The sequence below is a fragment of the Diabrotica virgifera genome, chromosome 7 (assembly GCF_917563875.1).
Source record: "Diabrotica virgifera virgifera chromosome 7, PGI_DIABVI_V3a".
NCBI classification, from domain to species: domain Eukaryota; kingdom Metazoa; phylum Arthropoda; class Insecta; order Coleoptera; family Chrysomelidae; genus Diabrotica; species Diabrotica virgifera.
In genome coordinates this window covers 109292573-109306298 of record NC_065449.1, presented here as the reverse complement: position 1 = coordinate 109306298, position 13726 = coordinate 109292573, and the positions used below count along the sequence as shown (strand labels likewise).

Genomic DNA, 13726 nt, shown 5'->3' with positions numbered 1-13726 from the left:
AATGCAGTTGCCCGGGGTGTGGCACGTGGAGCCATAAGTGAGAGTTAGGTGTCTGGCGAGGACCAGTTATCAAGAACCATCTCCTGTCTATGACACTCGATGTGGTCGTTCCGATAAAAGGTACTACCTCTGCAACACAACCCTACACCCTACACCCTTGTCTAAGATACTTACACAGAATAGTGATACTAGATCTGCTCACCGTGGCTGTTCCAACCCATTTAAAAAGTCTACAGTCCGCTCTCCACCTCAAAATAGAAAATAACAGCCCATTTCAAATAATTATGAAAACTACATAAAAGCTTCAAATAACATTGTCTAGGATAAGTTCTATAGCGTAATAGGGAAATGTTATATGTTATGTAAGGTTACATACAGTAGAGCTGGGATGGATGAAATGGAAGGAGGCCTGTAGTGTGTTATAAAGCAAAAATATTTTCATGACACATAAAATTTCATAAAACTACCATAAGACCGACTATGATGTATGAAATTGCATGTTAAAAGGATGTTAACTAATAAAATGATTTATTTAAGGATTTTAGCATAATTTTGTTGATAGGAGTTAACTGAAATTTTAATTCAAATTCAACATATTATTACAGTAGACAAAAAATATCAAATACTGAAAATTAAATTTGCTAACATTTTTATAATATGTGCCAACAGCAAGTTCAAGGAACTTTTTTTGTTTGCGACAACATGGGTCCACACCACAAATTTAATTTGATTTTAAAGATTCCATTTTAACCTGATATTTGAGTAAGTCTTGTCCTTTTTCTTAAACTCCTTTGAAACTTAACTTTTCGGGGGTTATTCTTGAAAGACCCTAACCTTTTTTGTTTCGCGCCTAAAACAATGATATATGGATTTATTATTCTCCAACTTTATCGATATAGTTTTTGTCGTGAATTTAGGTTCCTTGTTCCTTGTCCCTTCAACTCGTAGAAACTTTGATTTGTAATAGAAACTTTTAAACAGCATAACTTATTTTTTATAAACGGTTTTGTTATTTTTAGAGACAAGATATCACATTGAATTAACTTTTATTGAAGCTGGTAACACTAAAAATATCTAAAAATAACGCAAGTAGTTTTGAGGAAAAATACTAAAGTTAATCTACAAAGTAAGGATATCATAACAAATTCTATTTATTTATGTATTTATGTATTTATTTACCTTACAAGTCTTTAAGGATTTAATAGTTACAATCCTAAATAATTTAAAAACCAACAGAATTACAAAAAGGCAAGCGCCTAAAATCTACAGTTTTCTCGCTCCTTTTTTATATAGAAATGACTCTGTTCATGAGTCTGTTTTTTAATGCCTCCAGTATATTGCCGTTCCATCGATTTCGTGGTCTTTCCTCTGATCGTTTTTGCCAGTATAAACTATGAACCGGCGTCTTTGACATAAGATGTTATTGTTGATTGATAAATATATACTACAATAAATATATAATACAAAATATATAAGAGAATATTCAACCAAACAGGCGTTTATGTACGGAATCGTGGGTTTCAGAAATATATTATAGGCCAGGCTAATAAGACAAAAATATACCCTGTTCGTGACACTTCAACCGCCAGGGTACTGAAGCGTTTTTTCGACAGGTAATACTTCTTATAAGAATAAACTGTAACTATTTCCTGCGTAGGATCTGGCGGCCATTTTTATTTATAAATAATAAAAAAAAACGGTCTTTTTCCTTTTTTTTCCCAAATTAATGGAAAACAGTAAGAATTATGGTTTTCTTAGTACAGACATCTTCGAGAGAATGGAAAAAGCTTAAAATGGCGTATTACAAAGTATAATACACTCATTTATTGTTAATATAATTGCGAAAAAGTCTAAATTTCAAAAAAATTAATTTCGCAATAACTATTTTAAAAATCAGTATAGAGCTTTGAAATTTTTTCCAAATGTGGGTTGTTTGGTGCTTAATATTTGACAACAATTTCGAAGCGATTCATTCAATTTTTTAAATTTTATTCAAATTGTTTATCCCAGAGAGCTTTTTTTTGCAATGACAAGTCAGAAAAAATAATGTTAGAACCATTCTACAGGTGTTAAATGAATGAGCATGAAGTAAACTTTCAAAATGGTTTAAAAAAAGTTAATAAAAAATGCATTTATTGGTAATAAATAATTACGCAAAAGTATCGTCAATTTTCCTTATTTTGAATCCTTTAATGCTTTGAATATTTTTTTTCAAAAAAATCTATTTTTACCGTTTTTAGGTGCATAACTACCAAGTAATGTTATTTATATGATAATTGATTAAAAATTGCAATAAATATAATATAGAATTGATTATATAAAAAATAAAATGGTAATAAGGAAAATTGAGCATACTTTTGCATAATTATTTATTACTAATATATGCATTTTTTATTCACTTTTTTAAACCAATTTGAAAGTCTAGCTCATGATGTTTCATTTGACGCCTGTAGAATGGTTCTAATATTATTTTTTTTCTGACTTATATTATTGCAAAAAAAGCTCTCTGGGATAAAAAATTTTAATAAAATTTTAAAAATGGAATAAATCGCTTTTAAATTTTTGTCAAATATTAAGCACCAAAGAACCCTCATTTGACAAAAATTTCAAAGCTCTATACTTATTTTTAAAATAGTTATTGCGAAATTAATTTTTTCTACGGCCGTGTCTAAACAGCCACTTTCCCGCACGCATTTGGTTTCCGAAAGTTGCACTTTCCCGCACTAGTGCGGGAAAACCTTGTAATATAGCATTATAATATAATATATGCAGTAAACTACTATTTAGATATTATTTACTAATTTATTTCAAATTTCTCTTATTGTGTTCATTATTATTTTGACATAATATTCATAAGTCAAATCAGTGGACAATCACAATGATTTTGAATATCGTCGTCATTGAAACCATTATCGTCGTCATAGTAACCAATTTTATTGAAAGTTTGATTTTGACAACCTTGTCAAACAACGTATGAATTTGTGTGTTTTCGCTGCAATTTTTCAAAAATTACATGGATTCATTGGACCTAGAGATCCCGGAAGCTGTCTTGATAGCCGCCGCGGAAGCAAATTTAAATTTGTTGCCTGCCAAATGCAAAGAGAGGTATCAAAAACAATTTGTCCATTTTGTGAACTGGTGCGAATCCATGAAAGTAAGGTGCTATAAAGAGGAAGTATTTTTGGCATACTTTTTAAAATTGAGCAAAGTGCTTAAATCAAACACACTTTGGTCACGCTATTCCATGATTAAAAGTTTAATGAAAATAAAGCACGATATTGATATAAGTAAGTTTTATAAACTAATAACTTTTTTGAAAAAACAAAATATTGGTTTTCGAACACAAAAAGCAAATATTTTTAGTAAAGAAGATATAGCCAAATTTATGTTAGACGCACCAAACAAGATGTATCTTATGATAAAAGTAGTTACGATTTTTGGTTTATCTGGGGCTTGTCATAGAGCCGAACTTACGATAATCACTCTCGACAATATTGAAGACAAAGGGAATTTATTAATCGTCAAAATTACGGACTCGAAAAATAACTCTGCAAGATCATTTGTTGTCTCAGAAGAAATAAACAACGGAATGTTTTTGAAGCTATATAGAGAATACGTCAGTTTACGACATTCAAACACAACTCATCGGCGTTTGTTTATAAAATACCAGAAAAGAAAATGTACAGTGCAATATGTAGGAATTAATACTTTTGGAAAAATCAACTCCTAAATTGCAGCCTTTTTATATCTACCCAATCCTGAACGTTACACAGGACACCGCTACACACGCTCATCAGCAACCTTCCTAGCCGATTCTGGAGAAACGATTACAAATATAAAACGTCTAGCTAGGAGGTTGGAAAACAACCTCTGTAGCCGAAGGTTACCTAAAAGACTCTGAAAAGTGAAAAAGAGATATGTTGTGTACTGTTCTTAGGATGTCAGTTGGACCAGAAGCATTTTTGGGGTCCGGTCAATAATTCTACGAAGAGCATAGAAATAAAGATAAACCATATAAACATTTGCTTGCTTCAAAATTGATCACTCCTTGTATTAGTCCACATGGACGCGGGTGTGGCTTACTACTTTCTAACGTATCTTATTGGGCAATACTGAAGAGTAATTGGTCAAATTGTTCGGAAGTGCTTAGGCTCAAATCATATCGTTATCTGGTCAAAATACCTTCTCATGTTTCAAAGGCGGCAAGCAATATAAACACTAAATAAACAGTGTCGTCGTCATAACTTACAATTATTTTATTTTTATAATACATTTTTTGTCTCATTTCTTTAGTACGTAAAAAATGAATAAGCACATTAAATTGCATTTGTAAGTATTATATACTTTTAATGATCAATTTTAAATTTTATTGTATTGTATTATACTGAAACCGTATTGTTTATACAGGATGTCCCATATATTATGCGAGATTTAATGACGTCAATTTGCTCAGTCCGCTGATTGGATAATGTAATTAATGGAATTTTTCATGTTTCATATTTTTATTTTTTTAATATTTTCCTTTGTATGTGTCCATGTCTAAGAGCCATATATGAGGAGAGGGAGTGTACATTGATTGAAGACTCTTGATTTTAGGTATTGGGGGTATTTTTTTTTCTTTAGAATAAAAGACAGTTTTCCGAGTGATGCCCAGGCCAATCTTATTATTTTTTTTTATTTCTTCGGTCTGATTTTTTTTATTTAATTTAGTGATTTGTCCTAGAATATCTCTTTTACTTGCTTTATTCTTGTTTGTGCCACTGTAATTATTGGTTCTCCTTGTTGATTGGTCATGGCTTTTGTTTTACTGTAAGCGATGTTCAGTCCCATCTTTGTCGATTCACTATCTAGTGCTTCCATCATTCTTGGTAATTCTTCACTATTTTCTGTTTTAATACAATATAATATATACTTACAAGTCAAAAGTGACATTTGGAAAAATTGTGTAGCTCAAGTTCAAGTAAAATAAAAATATTATCTTGCTTTGTCACCAATATTAATGTCTTCTTCTTCTTTTCCTTCTTCTTCTTCTTGTGTAGACATGACTGTCTGTTTTTCAATGTGGCTCCAGTAAGTTGTCATTCCATCGTTTTCGTGGTCTTCCCACTTAGTTTTGGATCCCGCGTATGAAAAAAAGTTGATTAATAGCAAGCTGAAAATTTTTTAATAGCTTAAGGGTGTGTAGTTGGAGAAACTTTGATATATGGGAACACTGGAATAGGGGAAGTTTTAATTGCGGAACAGGTTAAAAATTTGGAACGGCCAGACCACGAAAACGGCACATGTATTTTGTCCGACAGAACAGACTTAAACTCTTCGAACAGAGATTAAACTCTCATGCAAAAATCAGCCTACTATTTATCACCAAATGGGCGTTTTAATGAGTGGAACATGTAGAATATGTCAAATGACAGGAATTATGACAGCTGATATTTTTGCATGATAGTTTAATCTCTGTTCGGAGAGTTTAAGTCTGACCGTTCCAAATTTTTAACCACAATTAAAACTGCCCCTGTTACAGTGTTCTCATATATCACAGTTTATCCGACTAGACACCGTTTAAGCTATTAACAAATTTTCAGCTTACTATTAATCAACTTTTTTTTTCATACGCGGGATACAGACCTAACTGATCGTCTTCCTATTGGGGAACCGTCTCTCGCCGTCCTTACTACTTTGTTTTTTGTCATTTGGCTCATGTAGTTGTTCCATTATACTCTTCTGCTTTTTACCCAGTTATTGATGTTGTCCACCTTGCATATCTGTCGTATATCTGCACTTCTACGTCTTCCCATATCCCATCGATTTTTCAAAGTATTTTCATCTCTGCTGTTTCTAGCATTCTTTCTGTTCTTTCTGTATCAAGTCGTGTTTCTGCCGCGTATTTATGTCATTATTGGTCTGATAACTGTTGTGTAAATTGCGCCTTTCACTTCTTTTCCAATATTGGTGTGGTAGTTATAAACACGACAAGTGTCGAATCAAGTTCTGAACACACGGATAGTGATATATTTCAACTTGTCAAAAATATGTCCTATGTATAGTATTTTTACTACAAAAGCGATATTACGTAGGTCAAAATTTTTGACGTAAGAGAACTGTCAAAACATTAGAATGTGAATTTTCATTATTGCCATGTTTATTATAAACATGGATATAATGAAGAGTCACATTCTAATGTTTTGACAGTTCTCGTACGTCAAAAATTTTGACCTACGTAATATCGCTTTTGTAGTAAAAATACTATACAGTAGTAAAAGTGATCTCTTCATTAGTCATGAATTAGACAATTCGACTGGAAGAGGAATTGTTCGTTTTCATGTATTTTATGTGTATATTCAAAGTGTAGTCTTATTTCTTTAGTTCTCAAATTAATAAGCACGTTAAATTTCATTTGTATTATGTATTTTTAATTATCTTTGGTGTCAATTTCATAAAGAAATGTGAACAGTTATCAACATTATTACTGTTTAACAAATATTGAACCATAATTTAAAAATAAAAGTTTACTCATTAATTTCTATTGCGCCGCCTAAGTTTTACAAACGGTGCCGACAATCGGTGTCGAATTTTGTTTTTATACTGGTCCAACTGACATCGTAAGAACAGTAACAAAATTTTAAGTATCGATTCTTTAGAACCATCTACATCTATGTACGTCGAGTGATCACAGCGAGCACAGGTCGAGGGAGAGTAAGCAGTGCCAATTCAAGGATGAGCTTGCATCCGTTATAAATTTGCAGAATGCTGCGAATTGCTCATTTATCTTTAATATTACCAAGCAATAAATAGACGTTCTTCTTTTTCCACTAAATATTTTGTTGTATTTACTAGTAAATAAAAACTGATATAACTCTATTTGTTGTGACTCTTTTCCAAACATACGGCCGTAGAAAAAATATTGTTCCTAATTCATGCGGAAAGTGTCTTTCCCGCACTCGAGTGCTTGCCCGAATTCCGCTATCGCGTCGTTCGGGTCAACGGCAGTCGCGTGCGGGAAAGTATCACTTTCCGCACTAGTTAGGAAAATAACTATTTTTGAAATTTCTACCTTTTTTCGCAATTATATTAACAATAAATGAGTGTACTAAACTTTGTAATACGCCATTTTAAAACTTTTTCCATTCTGTAGATGTTTGTACTAAGAAAATCATAAGTCTTACTCTTTTCCACTAATTTGCAAAATAAGGAAAAAAGAATGTGTGTGTACTTTGTACGCACGTAAGAAGTTATATTTCTATTATATGATTTCTTAAAAATAAATATACTTTAAACAGTTTGTTTTAATTTTTTTTAAACACCAAACTAATTTTGTGCTTACCCCTTTCAAAAAAATAAAAAAAGTATAGGATTGCACTGGATTCGAACTCACGACCTCTCGATCTCTGGCCGAATTAGTCGAGGCATTGAAGCACAAAAAAAGTCTTACTCTCGATTTTTGGCGCAGTAAGACGGATTTTAATGCATGTTGGTGCGTTGGATTCGTGAGAATGTCAGGAAATTTTGTGAACTATTGTAATGAATAAGAAATCTGAAATTGCATTTGTGCATAAAAAAAATTCATTTCAAAAGTGCATTTTGAAATAGGCAATTATTATAAATTTGCAACCCGGTAAATGGTTGGGCAACATCCCGATTAATTATCTTAATTATTTTTAATTATTTATAAGTACATATAATAATAGTCTAAGATGTCAATAACCATTAATAATAAACAAAAAAAATTTCCTTATGTGGGAATCGAACCAAGTACTAACGGATCCGTAGCTAAATACACATACCGCTAATCTACGCAGACACTTGCTAGACAACGGCGATATTAGGTATAAACAAAACAAATTGGTAAGTAAAAATTGTAAAGAAAATTACTACATATTTAAATGTATTATAAAATTAATCTATTCCTAAATTTTAGAAGAAACATTCGTAAATAGGTATTATTAATATCTATTAATGTTACTAAATGAAATATAAATATTTTGACGTTTTACAATTTGACAATTCACTTTTAACTGCAGTGCCTTAAAATTTTTAAAGCACCGGTGCTTTAAAGTAGCATTTTTGACGCTCCTATGGAGTGCTATAAATTGCATTTTCAACACGTTTGTAGAAAAATATATTTAAAAACACTAATATATTATTTCCACACCTTTCCTGGACTGATAAATACATAAATTAAAACATTTAGTAACGAACTCCATACTGACCTGTGTGCGCATATTACTAAAATTTCACCCTCAATAAAATCGCGCCTAAAGAAGTATAACTTCAAAAAGGCAGTATAACGATTAACTAACCTTTGTTGTTTCTCTTCCCACAAATTTTAAAACGCAACAACCATACATTACCTAACCAAACCGTCAACCGTCCACACCACAGCTGTGCTACAGCTGCCATTTTGGATAATTTTTGACATGTCATTTGAACATCCAATCAGAACAAAGTTATAATGCGCATGCTCCCGGATCATAGGTTTTAACATATAAAAATTCACCCTCATATCGCGCGTAAAGAAGTATAACTTCAAAAAGATCGTTTTTTGACATTAAATTGTTTATAAATAAAAATGGCCGCCAGATCCTAGACAGGAAATAGTTACAATTTGTTCTTACATGTATAGGGCAGTCAATAAGGGTATTTGGCTCCGAATTCCATCATACTACATCGACTAACTTGATATTTTCAGAGTAATTAGGAAATAGCTCAAGAAACAAACTCTACCCTATGCCGATGTGCGCTTTTATCTTGGGGGTGGTTCCCACCCCTTCTCGGGAGTGAAAAATGTGTTGGTTAAAATAGCCACGTAAGAGGCTAGAGAACCTAATTTTAAGCAAAAACTGTTCTATAATTTATTTTTTGAAAACTCAATACTTTTTGAGTTAAAAAAAAAAAAAAAAAAAAAAAAAAAAATCTTTAGTCTTTTGTTAGCAGTTGCCGCTAGGGCATCTATGCCATTTCGTTCGTTGCAATTCGGGACTGCACGCTGGGGTTTGTTTTGGTTGGATCGGGGAGAGCAGCATATGTGCCTCCTGATGAGAGACTAATAAGTTTCGAAACCGGTAGAGGTGCTTGCAGCACTCTCTGATTGGACTGGAATATGGTTCGGCTGTATTTTCGTTTTGCAACGAAATTGAAAATGGTTATTCATTTTTTTATTTACATTTACTCTGTGTGGAGTATGAAGGGAACCAATCTCGTTGGAACTTTACCGCGCTGAGCAGATGTGACGTGAATTGTAAATTGTAGAATTCCCTCATCTTCCTTAGTCTCAGCATCCGTATGGCTTGCAAATTGTAGAAGCCTCGGAGGTGTAACCAGAGAAGGTTCCCATTGTTTTCATTCTGGTGGGATATGTTGTATGCCATTAGAGTGAAAACTTAGTCTTTTGTTAGCAGTTGCCGCTAGGGCATCTATGCCATTTCGTTCGTTGCAATTCGGGACTGCACGCTGGGGTTTGTTTTGGTTGGATCGGGGAGAGCAGCATATGTGCCTCCTGATGAGAGACTAATAAGTTTCGAAACCGGTAGAGGTGCTTGCAGCACTCTCTGATTGGACTGGAATATGGTTCGGCTGTATTTTCGTTTTGCAACGAAATTGAAAATGGTTATTCTTTTTTTTTTTTTTTTTTTTTTTTTTTTTTTTTTTTTTTTTTTTTTTTTTTTTTTTTTTTTTTTTTTTTAAAAGAAAGGTGTTTAAGAAAATTTAAAAATGCGCTCTATAATTTCATCTTATTTTTTTCAAAAACCATTCATTTAAAACCAGTCCAACTTTTTCAACATAGAAATAACTCTATAATAAAAAGTATTCTAGAAGGAAAACGATCCATTTAAATTCTGATGGATGAGGGGTTAAATATATTTCTCATTCCTTCTTAAAATACAATAATCATCAACTTTTTTGCAAAATATCTCGCTTAGTTTTAATGTAATCGACATTTAGTGTTGCTGATTTTAAAGGCCTGTTCTAGCACTACAAAAGTTATTAGTATCATTATACACCCAAAATTGACCCTTTCTTTGTTATTTCAAGTTGAATGCACCGATTTGAGTATGCAGCAAAAAAATAAACTCTTCTAAACTTCCATATCCCTCTTTGTATTTTAACTGGAAGATTTATGAAGAAACGAATCACTTTGTTTTTTTTTTATAACTTACAGAAATATTTTATATAGTTTTTTTGCTAGATGCATAGTTTCTAAAGTATTCGCAAAAATTCTTCCGAAAAGGTGTCATTTTTCAATAGAAATGGGCAATTTTCAACCACGAATAACTCAAAAAGTCTTTTGACCTTTCTTTTTCTCCATATAACTCCAAAATGCTAAGAGACACGAAAAAAAAGATACCACATAAAAATGTAGGGTTTTTTTAGATAAAAATTTTGTTTTTATTTTTATTACTGTATCTCTTATCATTTTCAAGTTACAAGCAGAAAGAGGAAGATTTTTAAGAGAATTTAAAAATGCGCTCTAAAATTGGATCTTTTTTTTCAAAAACCATTCATTTTAAACCCGTCCACCTTTTTGAACATAGAAATAATACTATAATAAAAGGTATTGTCGAAGGAAATCAATGCATTTACATTTTGGTGGATGGGAGTTAAAATGATTTCTCATTTTTTCTTAAAATACAGTAGTTATCAATTTTGTTTGCAGCATATCTCGCTTAGTTTTAATGTAATGGACCTTTAATGTAGCTCATTTTAAAGTTATTTTCAAAAACTACAAAAGATATTAGTAGCATTGTACACCTACCATCGACCGTTTCTCTGTTATTTCAAGTTGAATACACCATTTTAAGAATGAACTAAAAAACAAACTATTTTCACCTACCATATCTCTTTTTGTATTATAACTAGTTAATTTGTGAAGGCAAGTGTCTCTTTGTTTTTTTATAACCTACAAAAACGTTTGATATAGTTTTTTTAGTTAGATGCATAGTTTTTAAGGTATTCGCAAAACCGTTCGAAAAGGTATTATGTTTCAATGAAAATGGCCAATTTTTAACCACGAATTACTCACAAAGTATTGGGTTTTCAAAAAAAAATATAGAACGGTTTTTGCTTAGAATTAGGTTATCTAGCGAAATTCGTGGTAATTTTAACCACAAAATTTTCCATCCCTTAGAAGGGGTGGGAACCACCTCCAGGATAAAAGCACACATCGGCATAGGATAGACTTTGAATTAGGAGATAAGTAGAGGCTAGGCCCAAAATTTCATTAAAATTCATGCAGTAGGATAGAATTCGGAGGCAATATCCTATTCTTGCTCCCATTGACTGGCGTAGTATTACCTGTCGAAAAAATGCCTGAGTATCCTGGCTGTTGAATTCTCATGGAAAAAACTTTATTACCCTGGACTATTATGGCATTAACAGTTTTCTGAGTACGAGATTGAATTTACCTGAAACGTATTCAGGTAAATTTGGTGTTGATCTTTATTCACTGGTAGTCGCTGGGTTTGAGATTGAAAATCGGCTACGCGTTTGCTTGAATCGTTGGGCTCGAGATTACAGACTCAATGGCATTATAGAGGCTTTATTATTACGTTCGTTTTTATGAACGCGTAGTAATACCTACATTATTATGCTCTTATTCTTTCAGTATAGATAATAATTAAACTCATCTAAGAACTGTTTTTAAGTTCATATAATTAGTTGCAGATACCCTTTTAGACCCATTAACATTTAATCTGAACATCACTTCTGCAATATTAATGCAATATTAATCTAACGTTTTAACCTATTGAGTATTTGCTATTGATTAAAAAACAAAAAACCCGTTTTTGAAATAACCGGTTTTTAGACCGGTTATAACCGCCAGGTTAAACTGTAAGTAAAAAAACCGTTCCAACAGAAAACCGGTTTTTTGTCAACAACCGCCATCCCTAGTTTGTCCCTGTACCGGCACAGTAGCTGAGGTTGGAAATACTAAGCAGAGCTAAAAGGGTTAAAACAAAAAATAAGCTCAATAAACATTCAATAAAAACGATTTATTCAAATAAACAAATGACTATAGTTTTAAATCCATCATCTAAAAATTGTATTGGCCATCTCTGCATACATAGCATAGTTATGTACATATTTTATAATTAACACAGCAATCCGCTAGCGACTACTGCGTTAAAATTTTGAATACGGACCACGTAAAAATAAGTATTTTTTCCAACAAACTTACGCTGGGTGCGCCACTATGCAGGCAGACGATACGAAGACAAAATTATGCATTGGGTTTCGCATCTTCTTGTTTAATTTATCAATCAACGATTTTATCTTATTTTTGTGTATATTTATAAAAAATGTACCATATTGCAAATAACTACAGCTTACAGAAACACATCGATTTCAGATTTGAATTCATTGGCTGCAAAGTACCCCTATTTAGTTACAAAATTTCATGCAACAGATTAAAAAATTTGATTCCTCTATTATAGCAGTTGTATAATATTAGATTGGCTTAAAAATATTGGCCCAATAGTTTTTATGGTTTCTAAAAATAAACAGTGGAAATTTTCTTACCAAAACGACACTCCACGAAAACCATTCGCGACGTTTCTATTTAAATTCTTCAACACATTTACCATGTTCAACCTCTATCAAAATATCAACAAAAAAGAAGACCAAGAAAAAGAACCGGATGTGATTGGCCACGAGAGGTTCTACCAAGCAAGATCGAGAAGTACGAAAAAGAAGAAAAGGGTTACTAGGAGAACTCATAGTGCTGCCGAGTTTTCACCCACAACGTTATCGGCGGCGAGTAAAAGAGCTGCCTTTAGAGCGAGAAGTCAAAGTTCTGAAAATAAAAGTGATGATGGGAGGGCGACGCCTCAAAGGGCTGACTCTTTGGCCAAGCTGTTCTTCGGAAAACGGTATGACAATTTTCATTTATTATTTTATATTATCAATATTCCAGTCATACAGTTAAGTCCCCGTGTCTTGAAACTCAGATAACCCGTGCGTCATCATTTAAAGCATACGAAATAAGTCGAAAATTTACTAAACGCAACAGTAAATGACAGAAAGTGGGTGGGTATTATTCCGATTACGGGTTTTAGTATAAAATTTGACGTTATCAAATAAATAGAATGTCAAATTTAAGTTTTGCTTTAAAATTTTGATGCATAATTACAGTTACATTTGAAGTAGCTTAATAAATTTTTTTATTATCATTGATTAATAAATAAATAAACAATTTATAAAAAAAATTCGATAACATATTTTCCTTTTCTTATTTTATTCACGTTGGCGGAACATTAAACACAAGCATTCCTTAACTTTGTCAACAATGAGGTTATTTGTACGTTGTCAATATTTATCGTAAAATAGCATAAACTTGTCATAAAATTTCTAACTCCAATATAAAATTAGTTAAAACAACGGTGTGTATACTACAAAAAATTCCAAAATGCAAAAATTCGATAAAATAACAGCAAAAAAACTGACAGCCACAAAAGTAAACAAACCAAAACTTCAGAAATTGTACTTAAAATATTTGAAAACATCCCCAATCGTCTTTCTTTGTACCTATCTCTTTTCAATGCACTGAGTCTAGATCGTTCATAAAAATAACATGTGTTTTTACTTGATAACAGGCGGCAGCTGGTTTGTCATTAGTTTCATGCGTGGAAGAGAATGATGCTTAGTGTGACCAACTCCAATCCAGTTGAATGCGGGACAAGGCTTAAAAATCATACCTGAAATCCGGGACTTTTCAATGAAAATAGGGCCATTT

The 13726-nt window shown here is 32.2% G+C and overlaps 1 protein-coding gene across 5 annotated transcripts in view; it reads left to right on the top strand.

The window, feature by feature from the left end:
* LOC126888338 (slowpoke-binding protein) overlaps window positions 1-13726 on the top strand; it is a 461995-nt gene that overhangs the window by 210018 nt on the left and 238251 nt on the right. For 2 of the 5 annotated variants that reach the window (XM_050656495.1, XM_050656493.1), the window contains exon 1: window positions 12398-12863. The exons of 1 other annotated variant lie outside the window; for it this stretch is intronic. In XM_050656495.1, the coding sequence (XP_050512452.1) occupies window positions 12478-12863 (386 nt within the window). In that variant the 5' untranslated portion in view covers window positions 12398-12477. Of the gene's footprint in view, window positions 1-12397; window positions 12864-13726 lie in introns of those variants that run through there. 2 more of the 5 variants (XM_050656494.1, XM_050656496.1) reach the window with 1 other exon arrangement.